This window comes from Dendrobates tinctorius, unplaced genomic scaffold (assembly GCF_039654945.1).
Source record: "Dendrobates tinctorius isolate UK_male_01 unplaced genomic scaffold, ASM3965494v1 ptg000019l, whole genome shotgun sequence".
In the NCBI taxonomy this organism is placed as follows: Eukaryota; Metazoa; Chordata; class Amphibia; order Anura; family Dendrobatidae; genus Dendrobates; species Dendrobates tinctorius.
Genome location: NW_027361687.1, coordinates 77913203 through 77940816, shown reverse-complemented (window position 1 = coordinate 77940816; position 27614 = coordinate 77913203). Strand labels below are relative to the sequence as shown.

The 27614-nt window shown below is 45.5% G+C and overlaps 1 protein-coding gene across 2 annotated transcripts in view; it reads right to left on the bottom strand.

The window, feature by feature from the left end:
• Positions 1–27614, bottom strand: part of LOC141083071 (receptor-interacting serine/threonine-protein kinase 3-like) — a 240686-nt gene that overhangs the window by 4933 nt on the left and 208139 nt on the right. For both annotated transcript variants that reach the window (XM_073567243.1, XM_073567244.1), the window contains 4 exons: positions 27079–27185; positions 26629–26689; positions 25899–25993; positions 24902–24956 (listed from right to left, as the gene is read on the bottom strand). In XM_073567243.1, the coding sequence (XP_073423344.1) occupies positions 24902–24956; positions 25899–25993; positions 26629–26689; positions 27079–27185 (318 nt within the window). The remainder of the gene's footprint in view (positions 1–24901; positions 24957–25898; positions 25994–26628; positions 26690–27078; positions 27186–27614) is intronic.

Genomic DNA, 27614 nt, shown 5'->3' with positions numbered 1-27614 from the left:
TCCCACTGCCTCCGCTGAAGGAATCCCACCAAAGAACTCTCCATGGGCCTGTTGTGCCCCTACTTCCCCTGGGCACCGGAATGCCCAAAGACTACTCCAAATCTTCAGCAGCTGGGCCCAGTGGCTGCGACGCCGACACACCGCTGAACTGGACATCGAGGGTCGTCAGGATGGATAAGTGACATATAGTAACTAAGGACCCATAGCCGGCCATTCCACGGCCCCATAGTGACCGGTATATACCGGAGTAGTCGTGTTCTCCCGACCCTTGTTTACGTGTATTGGCTCCCTGCGAGGACAACTAGTGTTACTCTATTGCTTTACTTGAATTAGCCCTAACGGCAGTTAGATATAAAAGTTACTGTTCAAAGCCTTATCTGTCTCTCGTCTCGTCACTGCATCCTGCGTACCTGCTAATACTACAAACGCATGACCCCATGTGGGAAAGCTTAATATACAGTCATATGTAAAAGTTTGGGCACCCCTATTAATGTTAACCTTTTTTCTTTATAACAATTGTGGTTTTTGCAACAGCTATTTCAGTTTCATATATCTAATAACTGATGGACTCAGTTATATTTCTGGATTCAAATGAGGTTTATTGTACTAACAGAAAATGTGCAATCTGCATTTTAACAAAATTTGACCGGTGCAAAAGTATGGGCACCCTTATCATTTTCTTGATTTGAACACTCCTAACTACTTTTTACTGACTTCCTGAAGCACTAAATTGGTTTTGTAACCTCATTGAGCTTTGAACTTCATAGCCAGGTGTATCAAATCATGAGAAAAGGTATTTAAAGTGGCCACTTGCAAGTAGTTCTCCTATTTGATTCTCCTATGAAGAGTGGCATCATGGGCTCCTCAAAACAACTCTCAAATGATCTGAAAACAAAGATTATTCAACATAGCTTTTCAGGGGAAGGATACAAAAAGTTGTCTCAGAGATTTAACCTGTCAGTTTCCACTGTGAGGAACATAGTAAGGAAATGGAAGAATACAGGTACAGTTCTTGTTAAGCCCAGTAGCGTGGCTACGGACCATATATGGTGGCCAGGGTAGGTCACAGGTGGTGAATGCAGGGACCCGATTGGTCCAGAGCGGAAGGTCTCGTGCAATGAGATGTATGTCTTCCTAACAGAACGTGTGGACGCTGTGTTTAATGGCTGCAAGTGTCGGACAGTTCCCAGGGAAAGGGAATGAACGTCTACCATATGGATGAAGCAGCCATGAGGTAAAACCCTGACGGGGTGAGAACTGTGAGGCTAGAAAGCCTGCGCATTGGACATTTGCATAACCTGTGTGAGTACAGGATAACCAGAGTGAAGCTCTGTAATGGACGCTAAGCTGTTGTATATTGCTGCTGTGGGTTCATGATGGAGGAATAAACCGCATGGACTATGTTATGGTTTATGAAAACCCGGTGCCGGATGTGTTTTATTCGCTGCCAAGCGATTGGTCCCCTATCTGAATGACAACGCTACCTCACAAATGATGGAGAATTGCAAAGGGCAACATTGTAGCCTTGTTGCTGGGAGCAACGGAAGAGGACTGCAAAGTTCGGTGGCTAAGGGCAACACTGAGCCAGGATGGCTGATGGTTGTGGAAACTGTGTGATGTGCTGCTCACATGTGTGAGCAGAGGCTGTGACGGCCTGCAATTGGGGAAGCTACTGTCCGGCTGTGGTTCTGGAACTGTGGGGGGCCAAGCGAGTAAGGCACTGTCGGGATCGGTGAGCCCAGTGTGGCCGCTTCCCCAAAAGAAAGAGACTGGTGATTGCTAGGGTGCCTCTGCGGAGAAGAGGTACCCGAGGACCTGTGTGGCCGACACAGGTAACGGACAGGTGTTCGTGTTGTACTGACCTGGGTCAGTGGGAAAGACTGTGTACCTGGAGGATTCAGTTTTTTTCTTCTTTTCTCAACTCAGCCTGCGGTGGCTCAGTGGGAGTCAAGAAGGTGACAAGTGGCTTGCTGTAACTCGGCGGGGTTACGAAGGGGACAAGCGGCTTCCTGTAACTCGGCGGGGTTACGAAGACAACACCAGCAGCTGTGTGGGAACAGCAACCGGTGGTATCAGTGATTGGTGACAGCAGGAGCTGTGGTGGTGCCAGCAAGGACTTGTGTGGTATCGTGAGAGACACAAACTGTGTGGTGTGAACTGTGGTCTGAGAAGATTGGTATAACGGACATGGGGAGATCCCGAAAGTGGGTGGAGTCCCAGAAGGGGGCGGTGACCCAAATTGGGGTGGTAGTCCAAAAGGGGGGGGGAGTCCCAAATTGGGGTGGTAACCCATAAAGAGGTGGAGTCCCAGAAGGGGGCAGTGACCAAAATCAGGGTGGTAGCCCAAAAGGGGGTGGAGGCCCAAATTGGGGTGGTAGCCCAAAAAGAGGTGGAGTCCCAGAGGGGAGCAGTGACCCAAATTGGGGTGGTGACCCAAATTGGGGTGGTGACCCAAAAAGGGGTGGAGTCCCAGGAGGGGGCAGTGACCCAAAATGGTGTGGTGGTCCAGAAAGGGGCCGTGTTTGAAGAAATTACAGCACTGGGTACCTCAGCTAGTATGCCTGGGGAACTGCAGTTTGTGTGTATGACTTGGTCAGAATGTGGGATATCCTTTTTGGATAGTAACGATGGGCCGCAGGTGTGTACTGTGATGTTGCGCTGGAAAAGTCTCTGGTCGGCTGGACTCAAAGAGTCAGGTGACTCTGACAGGAACTTCGCTCACTTTCTGGCTGACTGAGAAAATGGTCCAGGTTCGCTGTAAACTCAGGGTCATGGTGAACTATGTGGTAGATAGAGTAATGTTTGACCCGTCCCATAGCGTTGAGTGCCAAGGGGGCGGGATACCACGGGACTTAGTCTATGCCTTGTAGTAGAGGGGCCGGGACTTTGTTTTAGAATCATAGAATCGTAGAGTTGGAAGGGACCTCCTGGGCCATCTGGTCCAACCCCCTGCTCAAAGCAGGATTCGCTAAATCATCCCAGTCAGATGTCTGTCCAGCCTCTGTTTGAAGACTTCCATTGAAGGAGAACTCGCCACTTCTCGTGGCAGCCTGTTCCACTCATTGATCACTCTGTCAAAAAGTTTTTTCTAATATCTAATCTGTGTCTCCTCCCATTCAGTTTCATCCCATTGCTTCTAGTCTTTCCTTGTGCAAATGAGAATAAAGTTGATCCTTCTACAATGTGACAGCCCTTTAGATATTTGTAGACAGCTATTAAGTCTCCTCTCAGTCTTCTCTTTTGCAAACTAAACATTCCCAAATCCTGCAACCTTTCCTCATAAGACAGGGTTTGCAGACCGGTCACCATTCTGGTCGCTCTTTTCTGAACTTGCTCCAGTTTGTTGATGTCTTTTTTAAAATGTGGTGCCCAAAACTGGACGCAATATTCCAGATGAGGTCTGACCAAAGAGGAGTAGAGGGAAATAATGACTTCACGTGATCTAGACTGTATGCTTCTGTTAATACATCCTAGAATTGCATTTGCCTTTTTTGCTGCTGCATCACACTGTTGACTCATATTCAGTCTGTGATCTATTAGTATACCCAAGTCTTTTTCACATGTGCTGTCACTTAGCCCTATTCCTCCCATTCTATATATGCTTTTTTCATTTTTATTGCCCAGATGTAGTACTTTGCATTTCTCCCTGTTAAAAACCATTCTGTTAGTTGCTGCCCACTTCTCCAGTTTATTTAAATCTTTTTGAATCCTCTCTCTCTCTTCTCTAGTATTAGCTATCCCTCCTAGCTTTGTGTCATCAGCAAATTTAATCAGTTTACCCTCAATTCCTTCATCTAAATCGTTGATAAAGATGTTGAACAATACAGGGCCCAGGACAGAGCCCTGTGGTACCCCACTTGAGACATTCTTCCAACTGGATGTGCAGCCATTTACGACTCTTTGGGTCCGATCACTAAGCCAGTTATGAATCCACCTAACAGTTGCCTTGTCCATTCCATACTTAGTCATTTTTTCAATAAGGATTGTATGAGAGACTTTGTCAAATGCTTTGCTGAAGTCAAGATATACTATATCTACAGCATTTCCTTGATCCACCCAATCAGTGATACCATCATAGAAGGAAATTAAGTTAGTCTGACATGACTTATTAGCTACAAACCCATGCTGACTCTGTTTAATCACTTCATTCTTATCCAGGTATTGACATACATGTTGTTTATAATTTGTTCAAAGATCTTTCCTGGTATAGAAGTCAGACTCACCGGCCTATAGTTGCCTGGGTCCACCTTCTTCCCCTTTTTGAAGATAGGAACAACATTTGCTCTTCTCCAGTCTTCTGGCACTTCTCCTGTTCTCCAAGAATTTTCAAAGATTATGGAGAGGGGTTCAAAAATTTCTCCTGCTATCTCCTTCAGTACTCTGGGGTGTAATTCATCTGGACCTGGAGACTTGAATTCATTTAGGTTAGCTAAGTGTTTCCTCACTATCTTTCTGTTTATAGATATCCTGGATTCTTCTATTCCCTTAATAGGACAGTGAATAACAGTTGATGTTACATTTCCTTTCTGAGAGAAAACAGATGCAAAATAGGAATTTAATAGTTCAGCCTTCTCAACAACCTGTCTTACCATTTCATCATTTTCATCCTGTAAAAATCCTATAGCATCTTTGACTTTTCTTTTACTTTTGACATATCCCCAAAATCCTTTATTATTGCTTTTGACATCTCTTGCAAGCCTCAATTCATTTTCAGCTTTAGATAATCTGATTTGTGCCCTGCAGGTTCTGCAGACAGCATTATATTCTTCTTTAGATATGCCTCCCTCTTTCCATTTTATAAACATTTTTTTCTTCCTTTTTAGCATGTGCTTAAGTTCTGTGTTCATCCATCCTGGTTTCCTTAAATGCTTCCTATTCTTCCCTCTTTTCGGAATTGTTAACAACTGTGCTTTGAGAATTTCATTTTTCAAGATTTCCCATCCTTCCTGGACATTTTTGTCTTTAAGGATATCCAGCCATTGGATCCCTCCAATTCTCTTTCTGAATCCCTTAAAATCTGCCTTTCTGAAATCTAACCTTGACGTCTGAGTCTTCACAGGTCTTCCGCCTCTAGTTATCCAAAATTCTAAAATAGCATGGTCGCTACCTCCTAGGGTCCCAGCCACTTTTACCTCCTCAACCATTTCCTCCCTGTTTATAAGGATTAGATCCAAGGTAGCAGTTCCCCTTGTTTTCTCCCTTACCTTTTGGAAGCTAAAGTTGTCAGCAAGAGAGGATAAGAATTTCCTTGACCTGTTAGTTTTGCCTGAGAGAGATTCCCAACAAATGTCTGGATAGTTGAAATCTCCCATGACAACTATGTCATATTTTTTGGAGAACTTGGCCATTTGATGCATAAAGAGTTCATCCATATCTTCAGCTTGCACAGGCGGCCTGTAGTAAATGCCTACAATGGTGTCCTTTCCATTGTTCTGTCCTTGTATTCTTACCCAAACAGTTTCCACAGAACTCCCAGTCTCTGAAGCTTCAATCTCTGTGCAGATATACGCGTTTCTAACATACAATGCGACACCCCCTCCTCGTTTATCAAGTCTGTTTCTTGCAAATAAGTTGTAGCCTTCTAGTCTTGTATTCCAATCATGTGTATTGTCCCACCAAGTTTCAGTGATTCCAATGACATCATATTTCTTTTCCTGTGTTAGTAGTTCCAATTCTCCTTGTTTGTTGCCCATGCTTTGTGCATTAGTATAGAAACATTTTAGTTTGTGATTGGTTTCTCTTTCTCCAATATTTTTATTAATTAGATTCTTTCGTCTTTGTTCTTCCTTTCCACTTCTAATAGCAGAGTTCTCAATAGCATTTGTCAGGTGTATGGCTTTTTCTGGTCTTTTGCTTCCCTTCCCATGTTGTTCTAGTTTAAAGCTCTCCTTACAAGTGTAGCAAGGCGACTTCCAAATACATGCTTTCCAGTCTTCGTAAGGTGCACCCCATCTCTAGCAAGTAGTCCATCGTATAAGTAGTTCATTCCGTGATCCAGAAATCCAAATCGTTGCTGACGGCACCATCGACGTAGCCAGTTGTTCACCTGCAGAATCTTATTCCACCTCCTTGTTCCATGACCATCCACTGGGAGGATGGAAGAGAAGACCACCTGCGCTCCCAGTTCTTTCACTTTCTTGCCAAAGTCTTCAAAGTCTCTGCAGATGGTTTCCAGGTCATTTCTTGCGGTGTCATTTGTCCCCACATGTAGTAGCAGGAATGGGTAGTCATCTGTAGGTCTGAAGAGTCCTGATATCCTGTCAGACACATCTTTAATTTTTGCACCTTGAAGACAGCACATTTCTCTTGAAGTTATATCCGGTCTGCAGATAGCGGCCTCTGTTCCTCTCAACAGGGAATCCCCCATGACCACCACTCTCCGTTTCTTCTTCACAACATTTTTCTTTCTCTATCTCCATCCATTTGTTTGATGTAGGGTCGGACGATGGAGACGTTTCGACTGTGGGGCCAGCAGACATTGAGACGGTGACGGCTCCTGACATGGACAGGTCAGAGGTAGAACTGACTGGAAGAAGAGGTACATCTGCCCAACGTATGGACCTGACGTCTCATGACATGACGGATGATGGGCTGAGAGATGAGACGACTTGACTAGACACACGGTCAGAGGGTGACTGGAGGGTCTACTCGACTGATAGGGCTGACCCAGTGGTACCCATTGAACATATAATTAGAGAAGTGGTGGTGCAACACGTGATAGCCAAAAAAGAACAAGACCATGAGATACAGTTGATAAAAGAGACAGTGGAAGAACATCTCGAACGAGAAAGGGTCCTGAGACAAATGGCCGAGCACAGGGTGCAGGGGCTTGAGAAAGAAGTCTTGGAGCTCAGAGGTCACCTGTCAACATGGCAAAACGTGAACAAGACCCTAAGGTAAGAGATGGAAGAACTCAGAGGAGTAGTAAAAGGTCTTCGGCAAAAGAGGAAGTTGGACGAAGACTTACCGCGGGTGAGCGCAAGTGATAACAAGATGGAACTGCCAGTTTCCATCTTGGCAAAGGGTCGTGAAGAGATAAAATCTTGTGAAGTTGGTGAGCAACGAACGGAAGAAGACAATCACCCGGTCGGGTCAACTGTAGTGAGGGAAGTGTCCATGGTAAAGCCAGAGTCTTCTGTCCAGGAAGAGAGCAAGGCCACGACCTTCAAATCTGTCATCGAGGTACCCGAAGACATGCAAGAAGCCTGTGCGGAGGAAGGTGTACATGAGGCTTTCAAAGAGGCGGTCAAGGCGTGTAAGGTGCACTGGGCACTTGAGACTCGGCAGTTGGTGATAATATCAGCCAGAGAAGATACCGCATACCAGGTAGCTGTCCTGAAAGAGATGCATTTACAATGTCTCCATGCCAAACAGCTGGTCAGGCGGAGTAATATGAAGGCTGCTCAACGCCTAGAGTTAGCGAAGGAGGCTATGGATCGGCTGGGTTTGTGAAAACATGTGGTTCCGGTACCCAAAGGTCTGATTGGGAGAATCATTGGAAGATCCGGGAAGGTAATGCAAGACCTTGTAAATATCTCCGGAGTGGTGAGGGTAAGGATCCCTCCTGATGATGTGGTGAGGGTAAGGATCCCTCCTGATGATGAAGACCAGGTATCCAGTGGAGAGGGTAGGATTCCCATCATGGTGGTTGGCTCCCTGGAAAATCTGAGAGACTTTTGGATGCTCGTAGAGTATCGAGTGGGGTACCTGTAAGAGATTGAGCAGTTGAGGCACGACCATCAGCAAATCAATAAAGAAGCACGGAACACCAGGTGGCGGCCGCCTTCAACCCAAGATGTAAGGACCCGAACGGTTCCTCCAAGAAGTGACATGGCAGATGGGCAAAGAATGTCAGCAGGTGGTAGTTCGACTGGCAGGATAACGTTGAGAGACCGTAGTTCCTGTGAAACGCTGAATGAGTCAGACTCAGGCCAGAAAGTAGGCTTAATTAAGACTTATGACCGTACCAACCGAGGGAGCTGGTCGGGGAACGGAACAGACAGGAATGGGATGACTAAACAGTGTCTGATGACGCAGACAGACTGTAACTGGAGGGTCAAAGATCGAGGCCGATTTTCTGAGCTCTGGGGGCGGGGGAGGCCTAACGCAGAGATGAGGCCGTATGACAGATGGAGACAGTTATTTTGACCTGAGGGGCAAAGTGTAGTGAGTGCCTGGTCTCGAGACCCTGGGGTGATGCTGCGTGTTCAACCCCACAGGTTTGAACAAAGGGGGAGGTATATGGTGTAGTGACCACTGTGTCCGCTAGGGGCACTGTGTGGGTGTCCCAGGACAGGCGTATAAGCATTTCCATTGTCCTAATAGGTGTAGGATGCTGAATGATCATAATGTATCTCAAGGTGGGTGGCCTTGAGATGGAGACTGATGCGTGTGTTGAGCTGCAGTGATACTGCTGAGGTGCAGTGGTAATGTGTGAGGGAGAAGTCTCCAGGTAACTAGGGAGACGGGCTAGCCTAGTTACCTACAAACCCACCCAGGGGGTGTGTTTAGTACACTATAGTAAAAGACTGTGAGTGTGTGAAGGACCTGTGATTAGGTCATAGCATGTGACCCGGTGGGCGTGGCTACGGACCATATATGGTGGCCAGGGTAGGTCACAGGTGGTGAATGCAGGGACCCGATTGGTCCAGAGCGGAAGGTCTCGTGCAAAGAGACGTCTGTCTTCCTAACAGCACATGTGGACGCTGTGTTTAATAGCTGCAAGTGTCGGACAGTTCCCAGGGAGAGGGAATGAACGTCTGCCATATGGATGAAGCAGCCATGAGATAAAACCCTGACGGGGTGAGAACTGTGAGGCTAGAAAGCCTGCGCATTGGACATTTGCATAACCTGAGTGAGTACAGGTAACCAGAGTGAAGCTCTGTAATGGACGCTAAGCTGTTGTTTATTGCTGCTGTGGGTTTATGATGGAGGAATAAACCGCATGGACTATGTTATGGTTTATGAAAACCCGATGCCGGATGTGTTTTATTCGCTGCCAAGTGAGTGATCCCCTATCTGAATGACAGTGCTACCTAACAAAATATATATATATATATATATATATAAAATTGTTTTCTTGGCAATTGGTGGAAGAGCGGTGGGATCATACAGCATTAGTGATCTGGTTTGAGCAATTATTCCTCTCACTAACAACTTGCATGGTTCTTGACAGGACCCTGAGCAAAAAGTTTGGAAGATCGTACTCAGTGTTTATTAGATCTGAGACAGTACTGTGTGTAGCAGTTACTCCCTCCCCTTCTCTTGGTTTTTCTGTCCTATCTTTTATTTGGCAATTATGGCTACGAAGGGAGAGCTCTGGTACACCCGGCAGAAAAAGGACACTCTTGCTGGAATATGTACGTACAGAGGCATTGACCCCTATCGCAAAAACTAAGACCAAATGGTCGCAGAACTGGTGCAACTTGAAGCAGATGAAGACCGTTAATAATAATAATAAATTTTATTTCTATAGTGCCAACATATTCGGCAGCACTTTACATTTCATAGGGGACTTGTACACATGATAGACATTACAGCATAACAATAATCACATATATCATAACAGATACCAAGAGGAATGAGGGCCCTGCTCGCAAGCTTACAATCTATGAGGAGAAAAGGTAGACACGAAAGGTGGGTGGTAACAATTGCCCTGATTGTTTGGACCAGCCATAATGTTAAGTGTGTAGCAGTACAGACACAGAGCGCTAATAGATGCATAAAGCATGTGGGAACATGATGCGGGGAACCTGGTTATGGTCAAACTTTTGACTGTGCCACACAGTGATAGTTAGGTTAATGTGTTGAGGCGGTGGGCCAGTCTGAATAATTGCGTTTACTAATCGTATTGACCTGGGAAGTGCATTCCAAAGAATTGTCACAGCACGTGTATAGTCTAGGAGACGGGAGTGGGAGGTTCTGATTATTGAGGATGCTAACCTCACGTCATCAGAAGAACAGAGGGCACGGGTAGGGTGGTAGACTGAATCGAGGGAGGAGATGTCGGGTGGTGCTGAGCCATGGAGAGCTTTGTGGGTGAGGGTAGTAAGTTTATACTGAATTCTGGAGTGGATGGGTAGCCAGTGTAATGACTGGCACAAGGTAGAGGCATCGGTGTAAAGATTGGCGAGGAATATGATCCTGGCTGCAGCATTCAAGACAGACTGGAGGGGGGAGAGTTTGGTAAGAGGGAGACCAATTAGAAGAGAGTTACAATAGTCTAGACTAGAATGAATAAGAGAAACAGTAAGAGTTTTTGCAGAATCAAAATTAAAAAAAGGTCAAATTCTAGAAATGCTTTTGAGGTGCAGATAACAAGAGAGAGCCAGTGATCAGATGTGGGGGGGCGAATGAAAGTTCGGAGTCAAGTATGACCCCAAGACAGCGGGCATGTTGCTGGGGAGTAATAGTGGATCCACACACAGAAATGGCAATTTCGGATATAGGTACATTAGTAGAGGGAGCAAACACAAGGAATTCAGTCTTTGACAGGTTCAGTTTCAGATATAGTGAGGACATCATGTGAGACACAGCGTTTAGACAATCGCTGGTATTTTCTAAAAAGTCAGGCGTGATATTAGGAGAAGAAGTGTATAATTGAGTGTCATCAGCATAGAGATGGTACTTGAAACCAAATCTACTGATTATTTGACCAATAGGGGCAGTATACAAAGAGAAGAGGAGGGGGCCTAGGACTGATCCTTGAGGAACCCCAACAGTAAGGGGAAGATGAGAGGAGGAGGACCGTTCCCAGAGCTCAGTGGAGGCAAGGGTCAGCCAAAGCATGCACGATACTGATCCAGAGGTCCAACTGGTGAATGCCAGCCCTACTAGCATCCAGGGAAGAGGGAACCACTGTGGTTAGCCTTGGAGCAACTCCCTGCAGACGATCATCAGAAACAGCTGAAGTTGATCCAGCAATACCAAGAGGCCGAGATAGCTAAGCGGCAAGCCCAAGCCCAGCTAGAGGCCAAGCAGGAAGAGAGACAGTATCAGCTGGAATTAACCCAAATCCAGGGGCAGAGGTATACCCAGCCCAGCAGTGAGTCCAGAAATGCTCATTTCCTCAAACGCCGGCCTGAGCATTTTCCTCTAATGGAGAAGGATGGGGACTTGGACATAGATCTGCGAGGATTTGAAAAAGTATACGGACAGTATCAGCTGCCTGAGAACCAATGGGCCTGATATTTAACCCCAGGGATAAAAGGAAAAGCTCTGGAGACGTTTGCTTCTCTCCACCAAGACCAAGATGGAGACTAAGAGGTCACCAAGCAGGCCCTGATACCAACTACCACCTGAGGTTTAACGTAAAAAGTTCTGGAACCTCCAACTTGGCCCACATGACAGCTACAGTGATGTGTTGTGTGGACTCAGAACCCATTTTGACCAGTGGGTCCAAGGACTGTCAGTGATCACCTTTGAGCAGCTGAAGGTAAAAGACCAGTTTCTACATCTCTGCCCAGCTGAGGTGCGACAGTTCGTAATGGACCGGGAGCCAAAAGACATGGACAAAGTAGCGCAGATCGTCGACACTTACAAGGCCAAATGTAAACTGGAGGTGCGGAAGCCAGTCACCACAAGTTGGAAAGGGGGTAAGCCATCAACCAACCCCAGTACCCTTACCAGCCGACCCACCGGAGGCCTTGTCTCCTTTGCCAGCGCCAGGCCTACAACCAATTCCTACATGTGATATTTTTGCAGTCGGACTGGACATCTCAGTGCCACTTGTCCGGAAAAGCAGAAGAGCCAAGGCCTCAGGGTCTAAAGCAGCAGTTCTTTTTGTGGGTGGGGCAGTTGGGAGGGCCTGTGAAAATTTGCAGAAAGTCACCGTGAGGCACACTGTCGCTATAGGCTTCAAGGACGCCAGGGCCGAACGAACCCTCATCCGACCCGAACTCGTGACCCGTGAAGAGATTATCCTGGGGAAAACCCTGACTGTCACTGGGATTGGGGGCGTCTGCTGTCCTTTGCTGATGGTCTGGGTTTTTATCGATTGGGGTGCCGGGAGCGAGGTGAAGGAAGTGGGGGTGTCCAAAAACTTGCCCACACTTGTTTTGTTGGGAACTGATTTAGGGAGGATGTTTGAATATTATGTCCTTGACATCCCTCCCCGATCTGATACTAAGGGTAATGTTCATGCTAATGATGTGAATATGCATGCTTTACCTGATAATGATGATGTATATGGAGGTACAGGAGTTCTCACCCACGTCACACTGCGGGGTGATATGGCTGAGGACAGGAGCATGTGTCGGTGCTAAAGGAAATGGGGAGAGGCACGGAACCATGAAGAAGGTGATGCCGTGCAACTGACCAGTGCCTCAAAGGAAGGTGACCTGGCCAAAGGTAACTGCCCCATATATAGCACTGCTCCTGAGGTAATGGAGGAGGATGGGGAGGTGGTACCCATAGCCGAGCAGGCTGATGGGACTGTGGTAGTCCCCAGGGAGATGGCCTACATGTCACCCGCAGTAAGAGTGCCCAGAATGCAGGTAACACCCTGCCTTCTGGACCCTCCTCAGTCAAAGGGATGACTGAACCAGAGATGGACCCAGAGCAGGTCCCAGAAGGTCCCGTGAGGAAGGGACCTTAACGTCACTTCTGGCTGCCTCCAGCCAGAAGTTCCAGACTGCTCTGCACTCCAATGCTAGCCTGGAGACCCTGAGAAACCTTGCCGAGAAGCTAACCTCCAAGACTGATAAGGAGAGGGTATTCTGGGAACAAGGGAGGTTGTACCGGGAGACTGTTCCCAGTAAAGCCCAACAGGAATGGTTAAGGAAAAGACAGTTGGTCATACCCTAACAATTTAGGGGTTAGTTGCTATGGATTGCCCATGAGATTCCACTCACTGGACACTTGGAGATCAGCAAAACTAAGGCCCGGCTGTCTCATCACTTCTATTGGCCCAAGATGGGGTCAGATGTAACCAACTTCGGCCTCTCCTGTATCACATGTCAGAGTGGGGAAGTCAGGGCCTGCTCCCAAGGCTCCCCTGATGTCTTTGCCAGTGATAGAGGAGCCTTTCCAGAGTATTGCTGTAGATATTGTGGGACCACTGGCCATACCCAGCAGCTCTACCCGGTGTCCGGAGGCAGTGGCTCTGTCCTCAACTAGGGCGGATAAGGTGATGGCTGCTCTGTTGGCCATCCTTTCCAGAGTAGTATTTCCCAGGGAGATGCTCACCGACAAGGGGACTCTATTCATGTCTCGTCTAATGGAGGCTCTCTGTAAGAAAATGCAGGTGAAGTGTCTGGTATCGAGCGCATATCACCTCCAAACCAATGGTTTGTGTGAGCACTTCAACGGTACCCTCCAACAGATGCTAAAAAAGCTGGTTGAGACCCAGGGACGTGACTGGGAGCTGTATCTCCCACACCTGCTATTTGCATACCGAGAGGTTCCACAGGTCTCGATGGGGTTCTCCCCCTTCGATCTCCTGTAGGGTAGGCTAGTCCGGTGACCCCTTGGGTTAATAAGGAAATCCTAGGAAGAAGAGCCGAGCCCCTCAGAAGTGTCCATCGTGGAGTATGTCATGCGCTTCCGTGACAAGATGCAGACCTTGACGCAGTTGGTGCATGACAGCATAGCGCAAGCCCAGGCTGACCGGAAGCACTGGTACAACCAGAATGCCCGGGAACGGACCTACCAGGAGGGTGAGAAGGTGTGGGTGCTGGTCCCCATACCAAAAGATAAGTTCAGAAGGCCTGGGAGGGCCGTACGTTGTACACCAACTGCTCAACTCAGTCACCTACGTGGCCACTCTTGACCACGCTCGGGGTAGGTGGAAGGCCTTCCACATCAATATGATGAAGGCTCATCAAGAACGTGGAGCCTGCGTCCTACCAGTTTGAAACTTGCCCGAGGATGGGGAGGAAGACCCTACTGGACATGGCCCAAGCAAATGCCAGTGGGTCCACAGAAAATGTGGATGTTAGCGCCTTGCTATCTGCCCTCCAGCGGTCACAGCTGCGAGCCACACTGGAATCCTTCCGGGCCATGTTTACCAACAGACCTGGAAGGACTGAGGTATTGGTGTACGAGGTGGACACCGGTAATCATGCACCAATCCGGCGGACATCCTATCGGATCTTAGATGAGATGCAGCGCGTCATGCGCCACAAGATTGATGAGATGTTACAGCTGGGGGTGATTAAGCAGTCCAAGTGTGCCTGGGCCTCACCTGTTGTCCTGATGCCAAAGAATGATTGGACCACCCGGTTCTGTTTGGACTACAGGGGGCTCAACGCTAAACAGCCTCCGACGCGTACCCAATGCCGTGCATCGAGGAGCTGCTTGAGCAGTCAGCTGGCACTCGCTCTCGATCCATTATGGATCTGAGCTGGGAATATTGGCAGATTCCACTGAAGCACAGTAGAAGTTCGCCTTTATCACCCCATTTGGACTGTACAAGTCCACGGTCATGCCTTTTGACATGAAGAATGCCCCTACGACATTCCAGCAGATGATCAACCACCTGCTCCAGGGACTGGAGAGGTGCACGGTGGCGTACCTGGATGACATTGCCGTCTTCAGTTCAACCTGGGAGGATCACCTCGAGCATCTCCAGGAGGTGCTTGGGCGCATCCAACAAGCAGGCCTGACCCCAGGCCAGTGCCAGAAAGGCATGAGTGAGGTCCACTACCCGGGGAACTGGGTAGGCGGTGTTACTATGAGGCCAGAGCCTGGGAAAGTGGATGCTATTACATCCTGGCACACCCTCAGGACCAAGAAGCAGGTGATGTCCTTTTTGGGCACTGCAGGGTACTATAGGCGTTTTGTACAAAACTATAGTAGCCTCGTGAAGCCCTTGATTTCATAGAATCATAGAATCATAGAATCGTAGAGTTGGAAGGGACCTCCTGGGCCATCTGGTCCAACCCCCTGCTCAAAGCAGGATTCGCTAAATCATCCCAGTTAGATGTCTGTCCAGCCTCTGTTTGAAGACTTCCATTGAAGGAGAACTCACCACTTCTCGTGGCAGCCTGTTCCACTCATTGATCACTCTAACTGTCAAAAAGTTTTTTCTAATATCTAATCTGTGTCTCCTCCCATTCAGCTTCATCCCATTGCTTCTAGTCTTTCCTTGTGCAAATGAGAAATTTGATGGACCTCACCAAGAAAAACCTACTCCATACAGTCGATTGGACAAACAACTGTGCGGGGGCCTTTTGGGCATTAAAACAGCCCTGAGCAGGTCTCCTGTGGTAAGGGCAGTCGACAGCAGTCGGCCGTTCTTAGTAGAGACTGATGTGCGCGAGTTTGGCCTCGGTGCTGTGCTCAGCAAGGTCGACTCAGGGAACCAAGATCACCCTGTGTTGTACCTATAATTAATAGCCAGAAAAGGCTATGCAGACAGCTGCAGGCTGATATTCATAGCCTAGAAAGGGGCCTTGGATATTGCCCCCCCCCGGCTACAAACGCCAGCCCGCAGCCACCCCAAAAATGGCGCATCTCTAAGATATGCCAATTCCGGCGCTTAGCCTCTCTCCACTGCCGTGTAGTGGTGGCACATGGAGTAATAAGGGATTAATGTCACCTTTGATTGTAAGGTGACATTAAGCCCGGTTAATAATGGAGAGGCGTCAATAAGACGTCTTTCCATTATTAAACCTATGAAAGGGTTAAAAAAAAGCCAGAAAAAAGTATTTTAGTGAAATAAAACACAACACAGTTTTACCATTTTATTATAATCCTAATCCGAGTGAAGCCATCGATCTCCTGTAAAAAAAAAAAAGAAAAAACAAACCAACTATATACTCCCTGATCCGACGTAGTCTATATACGAGTGTCCCACGATGAGTCCAGCTCTACTACATCTGGATGCATGACATCCAGATATAGCAGAGCTAGGTGACCACCGGAGATGTCTCCGGAGATGTCTCCTTGGAAGATCCATGGGTATTACCCCCTTCCCAGGCTATAAATATCAGCCCCCGGCCATCGGCTTTCCCACTCTAGACTTGAAAATTGTGCAGGAGCCCACGCAATTTTTTTTCCACTTGTTTTTTAAATTAAACATATTGCGTTTAACACTTGCTACACTTGCGAGAAACTCGCACAAGTCTCGCACCTCAATGCCCGGCACTCGGGATCGGTGTGTGCGGCTGCATGTATTTCTATGCAGTCGTATGCTTCGGTCCGAGTGCCAGCGGCGGTGCCAGGTATTGAGGTGAGAGACTCGTGCGAGTGTCTCGTAAAGTGTGACCCCGGTCTAACACAGATTTTTTTCTTTATATACTGTAGATCCATCTATGTATAGATATTTCTATCCATCTATGTATAGATATTTCTATCTATCTATAGTCCAAAAGAACGAAGGCAGCACTCGAATAGAAAAAATAAGTGTGAATTGTTTGCCCATGTGCGACTGTTATGAATGAGTCACCGTAGGAGGCAAAAACAGAAATACTAGCTAAGTCCAGAAAACCAGAGAAGTTGGCAGCTATCGGATTGCAGACCCCTGAACCTATCAACAAAAACTAGCAGTAGCTGTGGGGGGTTTCTACGGTGCAATAAATCTAGGTTTAAACTTAGGAGAAGCCACCTTCATAGCGATATTTTTTGATGATAACCAAACCATATCACCAACCTTAAACTGGGGACCAATGGTCCTATGTCAGTTGGAAAACCGCTGGGCCTTTTTCTGGGAGAGAGATAACTTATCCACCACTTGGTCCCAGATCTGGTGCATTCTCTCCACCACAGTGTCAACACCTGGGCAGGCAGAGGGCTCCACCTGCCCTGAAGAAAATTGAGGATGAAACCCAAAGTTACAAAAAAAAGGTGACATCAAAGTGGCAGAACTAGCTCTATTATTTAAAGCAAATTCAGCCAAGGGCAAAAATGAAACCCAATCATCCTGATCAGCGGAAATAAAACATCTCAAATACGACTCCAAGGTCTGGTTTGTTCTCTCCGTCTGCCCATTGGTCTGAGGGTGAAAAGCAGAGGAGAAGGACAACTGAATTCCCAGCTTGGAACAGAAAGTCCTCCAAAATCTAGACACAAACTGAACTCCTCTGTCAGATGCAATGTTCTCAGGAATCCCGTGCAAGTGAACCACCTCTTGCAAAAATAGGGGGACCAACTCAGAGGAAGATGGCAGCTTAGGGAGTGGTACAAGATGAACCATCTTAGAGAACCTATCACAAATCACCCAAATAACAGTCATTCTCTGAGAGACAGGCATATCAGAGATGAAATCCATTGAAATATGGGTCCATGGCCTCCTGGGGACTGGCAAAGGCATCAACAACCCACTAGAGCGAGAACAAGGTTTAGACCGGGAGCAAGTCCCACAGGACTGCACAAAATTCCTGACATCACGAGACAAGGCGGGCCACCAAGAAGACCGACTCACCAGATCTCTAGTACCAAAAATACCTGGATGACCAGCCAATGCAGAGCAATGAACTTCAGACATCACTCTCTTCTTCCACTGGTCAGGAACATACAACTTTCCACTGGGACAATGCTAAGATTTGTCCTCCTGGAACTCTTCCAGAGCAAGTCTCAAATCAGGCGAGATGGCAGAAAGAACTACCCCTTCGCCTAAGATGGTAGCAGGCTTGGTCACCACAGGAGAATCAGCAAAGAAGTTCCTAGAGAGAGCGTCTGCCTTGACATTCTTAGTGCCAGGAGAAAAGAGACCACAAAATCAAAACGTGTAAAAAACAAGGCCCACCTAGCCTGTCTAGGGTTCAAACGTTTGGCCGACTCCAGGTAAATCAAATTCTTGTGGTCAGTGAGGACCACGACTTGATGTTTAGCTCCCTCCAACCAATGTCTCTACTCCTCAAATGCCCATTTCATGGCTAACAGTTCCCGATTCCCCACATCATAGTTACGTTCAGATGGAGAGAACTTTCGGGAAAAGAAAGCACAGGGATTCATTTTAGATGTTACAGGATCCTTTTGGGACAAAACAGCTCCTGCACCAATCTCAGAAGCGTCCACCTCTACCTGGAACGGGAGTGAGACATCAGGTTGCCGCAAAACCGGAGCAGAAGTGAATCTTCGCTTCAGCTCCTGAAAGGAAGAAACAGCCTCCGGAGACCAATTCAACACATCAGCATCCTTCTTAGTCAGATCAGTCAATGGCTTGGCAATACTAGAAAATTTTGCTATAAATTTCCGATAAAAATTAGCAAAACCCAAAAACTTCTGGGGGGCCTTCAAAGTGGGCTGAACCCAATCATAAATGGCCTGTACCTTGGCCGGGTCCATTTCAATAGTTGACGGAGACAAAATAAATCCCAAAAATGAAATCCTCTGTACCCCAAAAAGGCATTTCGATCCTTTGACATACAGGGAATTCTCCCTCAAGATCCGGAACACAGTCCGAACATGTTCCACATGACAATCCCAATCCTTGGAGAAGATCAAAATATCTTCCAGATAGATGATCAAAAATTTATTGACAAAGTCTCGGAAAATGTCGTTCATGAAGCACTGGAAGACAGAAGGGGCATTAGTGAGCCCAAAAGGCATCACCAGGTACTCAAAATGTCCCTCCGGAGTATTAAACGCCGTCTTCCATTCATCCCCATGCTTAATGCGGATAAGATTATATGCCCCCCTGAGGTCAAGCTTGGTAAACCAGCAAGCACCTTTAACTCTGGAGAATAGATCTGAAATCAGGGGTAATGGATACTGATATTTAATAGTAATTTTGTTGAGGGCACGATAATCAATACAAGGCCTTAATGAACCATCCTTTTTGGCCACGAAAAAAAAACCAGCACCTAAGGGTGAAGAGGATGGTCTAATATGACCCTTCTCCAACGCCTCCTTAATATAGGATCGCATAGCCTCGTGCTCGGGTACAGATAAATTGAAGAGCCGACCCTTGGGAAATTTACACCCCGGGCTCAGTTCAATTGCACAGTCATATCTCCTATGAGGAGGCAAAGACGCAGACTCATTCTCACTAAATACATCATAAAAGTCCGCCAAATAGTCAGGAACATCATGCGACTGAGGAGAGGTGGAAAAAAACGGGGCCTCACTAAGGGCACACCGACAACCCCAACTCACTACAGACACAGATTTCCAATCCATAACTGGATTATGAATTTGCAACCAGGGAAACCCCAGAACAATGGTATCATGCAAATTATGCAACACCAAAAATCTGCAATTTTCTTGATGGTCTGGGGCGACCCGCATTACCACCTGGGTCCAAAACTGAGGTTTATTTTTCGCCAAAGGAGTAGCATCAATCCCCCTCAAAGGGATAGGCGTCCGCAGAGGTGTCATCGGAAATCCACAACGTTTAGCAAAATCCAAGTCCATTAGGTTCAGGGCTGCTCCCGAATCCACAAAAGCCTTGGCGGAAAATGTGGACAGGGAACAGATCAGAGTAATTGCCAGAAGAAACTTAGGTTGAACACCACCCACAGAAAACGTGTGTGCAAAACGTTTCTCTCGTTTAGCACAGACAGAAATAATATGCGAGGCATCTCCACAAAAAAAACACAGCTTATTATGCCTTCTGAACTCCTGACGTTGCTCCCCGGACAAAACTCTATCACATTGCATAGGTTCAGACACTTGTTCAACAGGTGGCAACACCTCTCGTGCAGTCTTGCATTCACGTAAACGCCGATCAACCTGAATGGCTAATGACATAGAATCGTCAAGACCAGCGGGAACAGGAAATCCCACCATAGTATCTTTTACGGCTTCTGACAAACCCTTCCGGAAGAGAGCTGCCAAGGCATTATCATTCCAGGTAGTAAGGACCGCCCACTTTCAGAATTTTTGACAGTACAATTCTGCAGAATCTCGACCCTGGCTCAATGCCAACAGGGTCTTTTCAGCCTGATCAATAGCATTAGGTTCGTCATACAACAACCCCAAGGCTTGAAAAAAAGCGTTCACATTAGTCAGAATAGGATCATCTGGTTTCAAAGAAAACGCCCAATCCTGGGGATCGCCACGCAGCAAAGAGATGACAATTTTAACCTGCTGCGCGGAGCTCCCTGACGAGTTAGGCTTCAAGGCAAAAAATAATTTACAATTATTTTTGAAATTCAAAAATTTATACCAATCCCCAAAAAACACATCAGGAGTAGAGATGTTTGGTTCAGCAGCATGTGAATTAGCAAGGTAGGCGGAAATTCCCGACCTGCGCCAAACGCAACCTGCTGCATTTTGGTTGCATCGGCGCACCGTCAAAAAGGCGCATGCGCCGCCAAACGCATACTGCGCACGGCCTGCGCCCCCTGTGATAAAGATAGGGGACGCAGGGCGCATGCGCCGGTGGGCGGAGCTACCGGCGGGGACGCGGCAGGGGGCGGGGCTTAGCGGCGGCCGTGCGCAGGCCGTCGCTGCGCTCCAAAACGCTAGTGTGAAACTAGCCTTAGCATATAAATGAGCATGAATCACCCCATAGTGACCATTGTAATCGCGCCAACATCAGTAGTAATCAATTAAAGAAATCACGTTCTAGCTCCTATGATAAAGATCGTCTAGATCGAAACGCATCACTTTTCTCTGACTTGGCAATCTTTTTTGGAGCATTTTCCGCCATAAATATTGTTTTTAATGGATCAATAAAGTACAAGACTTTTATAGGAGCTGGAACGTGACTTCTTTAACTGTTTGTACATACTGTATTTTGTCTCCTATTGTAATATCTTTTGCATTTTTGTAAACAATGCCTATATTTTCTAGAGTAAACATATAAATTTGCTAGTTTCGTTCTCCTTGCTCTATGATCAAACCGACACGTACTCTTTGCCAAATCTTGCAACCTGTGAGGCAGTTCCTGACCGGATGCAGGATTTAGTATCAAACGAGGAACTGGTAGCAGCCTTGCATCCTGTTGGTATTGGGGAACCCCGGCAGTGATGGATTAGAGGTTTATGCGTGTATTACCTCCCTGGGACTGGTGATACCCACACCGCCATCACTGCAGAGTGCTCAATAGCCAGTACACAACAAGGCAGCCCTTCTGATGATTACTCAACCTAGGTGCAGTTCCCTGACTGACCTGAGGATAAGGGGGGCACCAGAGAGCTGCAAGTTCCTAACTGGAACAGAAAGTGGGACCAAAAGTTGTGGGGTGATATAGCTTCTGACAAATTGTTTAATAATTCCTCTATATATATATAACTATTTTCTTGACACCAATGAATTGATAATGCCAGTCAGAATCGTTCAAACTGTGCTTAGCAAATGCAAAATCAGGGGCTCTGTAAGATCAAAACCACAGTCAGGTAGACCAGCAAAAATGGCATCCACAACTGCCAGGAAAATTGTTTGGCATGAAAAGAAAAACCCACAAACAACATCAGAGGTCAACAAGACCTATGTTGAAAGGAACACCATTCCTACTGTAAAGCATGGAGGTGTATTGCTGATGTTTTGGGGATGTGTGAACTATAAAGGCACAGGAAACTTGGTCAAAGTTGAAGGAAAGATGAATGCAGCATGTTATCAACCAATACTGGAGGCAAATTTGCACTCATCTGCCTGGAAGCTGCATATGGGACGTACTTGGACATCCCAACATGAGAACAATCTAAAGCACAAGGCCAAGTCGACCTGTCATTGGCTACAGCAGAACAAAGTGAGCAAAGTGAAGCTTCTGGAGTGGACAACTCAGTCTCCTGACCTCCATATCATTGAGCCACTCTGGGGAGATCTCAAGCGCTCAGTTCATGCTAGAGAGCCCAGGAATTTACAGGAACTGGAGGCTTTTTGCCAAGAAGAGAGGGCAACTTTGCCATCTGAGAAAATAAAGAACCTCATCCTGATTGATGTTAGAGGGGGCAATACACAGTATTAAGAAATGGGGTATGTGAAATTTTGATCAGGGTCATTTGGATGTTTTCAGTTGTCATGATTTAAAGAGAGAAAACACAGTAGCTTTACAATAAATGGCATAAACTTTTGATCAGGGTCATTTGAATGGTTTCGGTTGTCATTATGATTTAAAAAGAGGAAACACAGTAGTTTGACAATAAATGGCTTCACCCAACCACTAACCATGAGTGGAGAAAAAGTTTTGGCGTTATCATTCATATTCTCTCAAAAAAAGCCAAGAAAGCAAAATTTCTTCCGGGGTATGTAAACTTTTGTGCACAAATATATACACTGCTCAAAAAAATAAAGGGAACACTAAAATACCACATCCTAGATATCTCTGAATGAAATATTCCAGTTGCAAATTTTTATTCATTGCATAGTGGAATGTGTTCAGAACAATAAAACATAGCAATTATCAATGTAAAATGAATATCCCATGGAGGTCTGGATTTGGAATGATACTCAAAATCAAAGTGGACAATCAAATTACAGGCTGATCCAACTTCAGTGAAAATGCCTCATGAAAAGATGCTCAGTATTGTGTGTGGCCTCCACATGCCTGTATGACCTCCCTACTGTTCATCGCCTCGGCATGCTCCTGATGAGCTGGCAGATGGTCTCCTGAGGGATTTCCTCCCAGACAGGACTAAAGCATCCACCAACTCCTGGACAGTCTGTGGTGCAGCGTGACATTGGTTGATGGAGCGAGACATGATGTCCCAGATGTGCTCAATCGGATTCAGGTCTGGAGAACGGGTGGGTCAGTCCATAGATTCAATGCCTTCAACTTGCAGAAACTGCTGACACACTCCAGCCACATGAGATCTGGCATTGTCCAGCATTAGGAGGAACCCAGGGCCAAAAGCACCAGCATGTGGTCTCACAAGGGGTCTGAGACTCTCATCTCAGTACCCAATGGCAGTCAGGCTACCTCTGGCGAGCATATGGAGGGCTGTGCGGCTCTCCAATGAAATGCCACCCCACACCATTACTGACCCACTGCCAAACCGGTCATGCTGAAGGATGTTGCAGGCAGCAGATCACTCTCCATGGCGTCTCCAGACTCTGTCACGTCTGTCACATGTGCTCAGTGTGAACCTGCTTTCATCTGTGAAGAGCACAGGGAGCCAGTGGTGAATTTGCCAATCCTGGTGTTCTGTGGCAGATGCCAAGCGTCCTGCACGGTGTTGGACTGTGAGCACAACCCCCATCTGTGGACATCGGGCCCTCAGACCATCCTCATGGAGTTGGTTTCTAACCGCTTGTGCAGACACATGCACATTTGTGGCCTGCTGGAGGTCATTTTGTAGGGCTCTGGCAGTGTTCCTCCTGTTCCTCCTTGCACAAAGGTGGAGGTAGCTGTCCTGCTGCTGAGTTTTTGTCCTCCTATGACCCTCTCCATGTCTCCTGGTGTACTGGCCTGTCTCCTGGTAGCGCCTCTAGCCTCTGAACACTACACTGACAGACACAGCAGACCTTCTTGCCACAGCTCGCATTGATGTGCCATCCTGGATGAGCTGTACTGCCTGAGCCACTTGTGTGGGTTGTAGAGGCCATCTCATGCTACCACGAGTGTGAAAGCACAACCAACATTCAAAATTGACCAAAAAATCAGCCAGAAAGCATTGGTACTGAGATGTGGTCTGTGGTCCCCACCTGCAGAACCACTCCTTTATTGAGGGTGTCTTAATTGATGTACTTGGAGATATATTCTGTTGTATAAGTGTTCCCTTTATTTTTTTTTAGCAGTGTGTGTGTATATATATATATATATATATATATATATATATATATATATATATATATATATATATATCTGCATCTTGTTACCGAACTCTGGATTTTTTAAATTATCTGCAATAAAAATTCTTGGATTTTATTATACCACCTGAAGTTTCCGCTTGCTGGACTTTTCTGCCTTGATTTCTATATATATATATACATATATATATACACCACATATAATGTCTACGAGCTTTTTGGAGCAAACCTAGAGACATCCATGACAGGTTGCACAGTGAGACTATATAGTAATATCTGTCAACACATCACATATCACATATCACATAATATAGTGAAACCTCATTGGGATGACCTCCCATATTAAGTCAATAGTGGTCTTCCCTATGTGTCCTTTTAAAGAGAAAAGCCAAAATTCATGGTACATTAAGACATTGAATATTTTGTCTATATCTTCTGAAACGGGATGTCTTTTGAAGAGATTCTCTGTCATGCCAGCGACTCGCACAGGCGCTAAGCGCAGCTCTACTCACTGTGGACATTGTTTTGCTCTTCCCAGTTGCTGGTTGTCTCACTGAACTGCCTCTTGTAGCATTTCTAACACTGCTGCATCCTCCCTGCTGATGGTGAATCTCCACCTGGCTATAAGAAGGTGTGGCCACTTCCTGCAGGCTCCTGCAGGTATTTAACCCATCCTGTGCTGCAGAGGTGAGATGCTCTGGCCTATCCCCAAGCAGCAGGGGGTTTATTAGGCAGCTTCTCCCACCACTACTTGCATAATCTAAGATTCTAATTCAGTCTCTGTCTAGTTTCCTGTAAGGTACTGTCTTGTATTGTCTAACCTGCTATATGACTCGTCTTGCCTTCCCGTTTATTTTGACCTTTCCTCTCCTGACCTTAGCTACGTATATTAAACCTGTGCTGCCTGCCTTGACCCCAGATTGTCTAACTATATTTTTGACTCTGTCTGCCTGTAGCTCGTATCCATGTCTCTGACCATCTAGTCAGCTGCTGCAGACTCAGGGAGTTTCCTGAAGTGGCAACTGGTGTCTACTGGCAGCCTAGACTATCCTCACCATCAGAGGCTCTACAGAATGCCCAGTAGGTATGCCACTTAAGTGTATGCCTGGCCTGTGGTGCAGTGGGTCCACACCCACCAACGTTACCTTCTCCATAAATAGTCTTGACTCCTTATATGTTATGTATAGTCTTCCATGACTATCTTAGGCTTGTAGTCACACAGTGATTGTTTCACCATAGCTTAGTGATTTTGATGGAAGATACCTATTCTTGAACTTTAGCTCTTGGCTTTAGATTTGATCTATGATATAAGATTGATAATAACCTGTTGATGAATTGTTTTTGTTCTCATGTATGACTTCTGGAGGCTTGGAAGGGTCCTAAAAAAGAAAAAAGCTAGAGTAAGCATCTGCTAATATTTTTTATAAAAATTTATTAGCACATTTTAGAAGAGATTAAAACAAAAATGTGGAGAACAAAATTATGTTTTTGATATCCAAAATGGATTAAATCAATACATTATAGGCCGTAGTGATAGCATATTGAAAAATATCAGATTATATATCTGTTATCCCCAAAAATCTACTAGAAGTAAATGGGGGTAGGGATTGGAAGTAGAGTGTTTGCATGTCATATAGAATAAATGATGTGCCTTCCACTAGAGATGAGTGAATAAATAGAGTTGAATTCTTCTCAAGCATTACAAAAATCTGAATTTGCCAAATACTGATTTTTTTTGGAATTCGCTTCTATGAGGCTTCTGCAAAACAGTGCCGTTTAATGGTTAAAAAGAAAAATAAATTATACTCACTTTACCCATCACCTCTCCTGCCCTTCAGCACCACACCATCTCTTGTTTGATCCTCATATCGTATTCTTATCACCGCCGCTCACATTGATATCTCTAAGTCTCTTCATACTGACCTGGGAACTTCTGGCTCTAATGAGGCCCAGGATGTTTCCACACAAAGCTGCGGGACATGTCTTGATGCAGAACCATCTCAAACCTCATCAGAGCTAAAAGTTCCAGTCCAGCATGAAGAGGCTCCAGAAAGTAGTGCTAGTAGCAGTGATAAGAAGAAGTAATAAGGACTGTACGCGAGACAGTGAAGAGTGGAGGGGTCTTACATATTACTGATATTAGACCTTAGGGCATAATAAGAGGCATTCTAGTTGTGGAGAAACATTTATCTAAATTGAATATTCCTTGAAATTCTGTGCAGACAATTTCGAATGTTGCCTGATCAGTTCATCTCTATCTACCATCCATCCTGTAGCAGACCTCCCCTACTATAAAAGCTCTAGTGCCACAGAGAACGTGCCATATTGTCTTTCTCAGGTTCTTCATCTTTTGCTTTTTCGTCTCCCGATCTTGGCTCCTCAATTGCTTGCTTATTTGGAAGATCACCTCTGAGAGCTAAAAAAGGTAACCTATTATTAGCAGAACACAGCACATAATATTTGGGTGTTGTAGCACAATAGTAGATTTTACAATGAAGTTCTTAATACATGCAATGAATGGACAGGACTTTGATACCAGGATACAGCCGAGGCCTAGATGCATAATTTTTAGAGAAAAAAATTTGTAGAACTCAGATGCTAGCATTCTGGACACTTCTTGTGATCAAATGACACAAACAGCATTATGATGTCACAAGAGGCTTTATAGACTTGGCCTTATTTGACGTCATGTCATCAATTAGTCACGATGTGCTCAGGATGTCAGCATTCAAGTGCCAGCCGAGGATGTTTGAACCACCAGAATCCTCGTAATATTTTTACACAAAGGTCGTGGTGTTCTTTTAGTGCACTTCCTTACAGTATGATAAGTAGACTTTAGAGGGGTAATCACATACATATCAATGTATGGGACCTCTTGGAAGAACACTTGCTTATGAACCTCATCAGCTGATCCTAGCCCATCCTGGCAGACAGTTTCCACATTGGAATTAGGGGGAGATAGTTAGGTTTTGGCGCATTTATCTCCATATTATAAGAGTTAAAGAACCAAGTAAAGTGTTCTCCATTGGCTCCAAAAGTAGTTGAACTGACCTCTGATGAAACATTCGCCAGGAACACTGGGATGTGTTAATGTTTTAACTGGTTCTAGTAACTAAAACAAAAGAAATGAGATTAGAGGACTTTTTTTTACCCATTTGTAATTACGTTATAGTTCGCAATTTATCTATACATTAATGTATCCACTTCCAAAAGAGTATTATCTGTATATAAAACCAAAAGGAACTAGTCTAGACTAGTAGGTGTAGATTTACTTGATCCTACAACCATCTATAACATATGTGTGCCTATAGTCTACAGTTGTAAAATAATATATGAATTTATTTCCATTAGTAAAATATCAATAGATGATGAGTCTTTATCAAACCTAGCTTCTATCAACCTTGATGTAAATCAGACGGTCCAACAAAAATGTACAAATTGAAAGAAACCACCACTTGGTGAAAAGTTGACAGATACAACTGAACCAACAGTAGATTGTACCTTATCTTGGGAAGGCTTCTTATTGAGAAGATTTTCAACACTTCGAACAGCATCAATAACTTCATCTTTATATTCATCAAACATCATTGCAGTGAACACAGTACATTCTTAGGGGGAAAAAAAAACCATGGATGGAAGATTACAAAATAATAAATACCATAGCAGCAAGTTGTAAAAAGGGCTAATTACATGGAAAGTGCCCAGAACAGATACAAATTCAATTAGGAAAACAGTATTTCAATGGATAAAAATAAATAACAATGATATTCAATTCCATAACTGAATATTGAAGGAGAGAGTAAATCCAGAGTGAGCACTAACAGCTGAAAATTCAGGGTGAATAATGCAATGAAGTGCTAGATATACAGTGGGTACGGTAAGTATTCAAACCCCTTTAAATTTTTCACTCTTTGTTTCATTGCAGCCATTTGGTAAATTCAAAAAAGTTCATTTTTTTCTCATTAATGTACCCCGAAAAAAAGAGAAATGTAGACATTTTTGCAAATTTATTAAAAAAGAGAAACTGAAATATCACA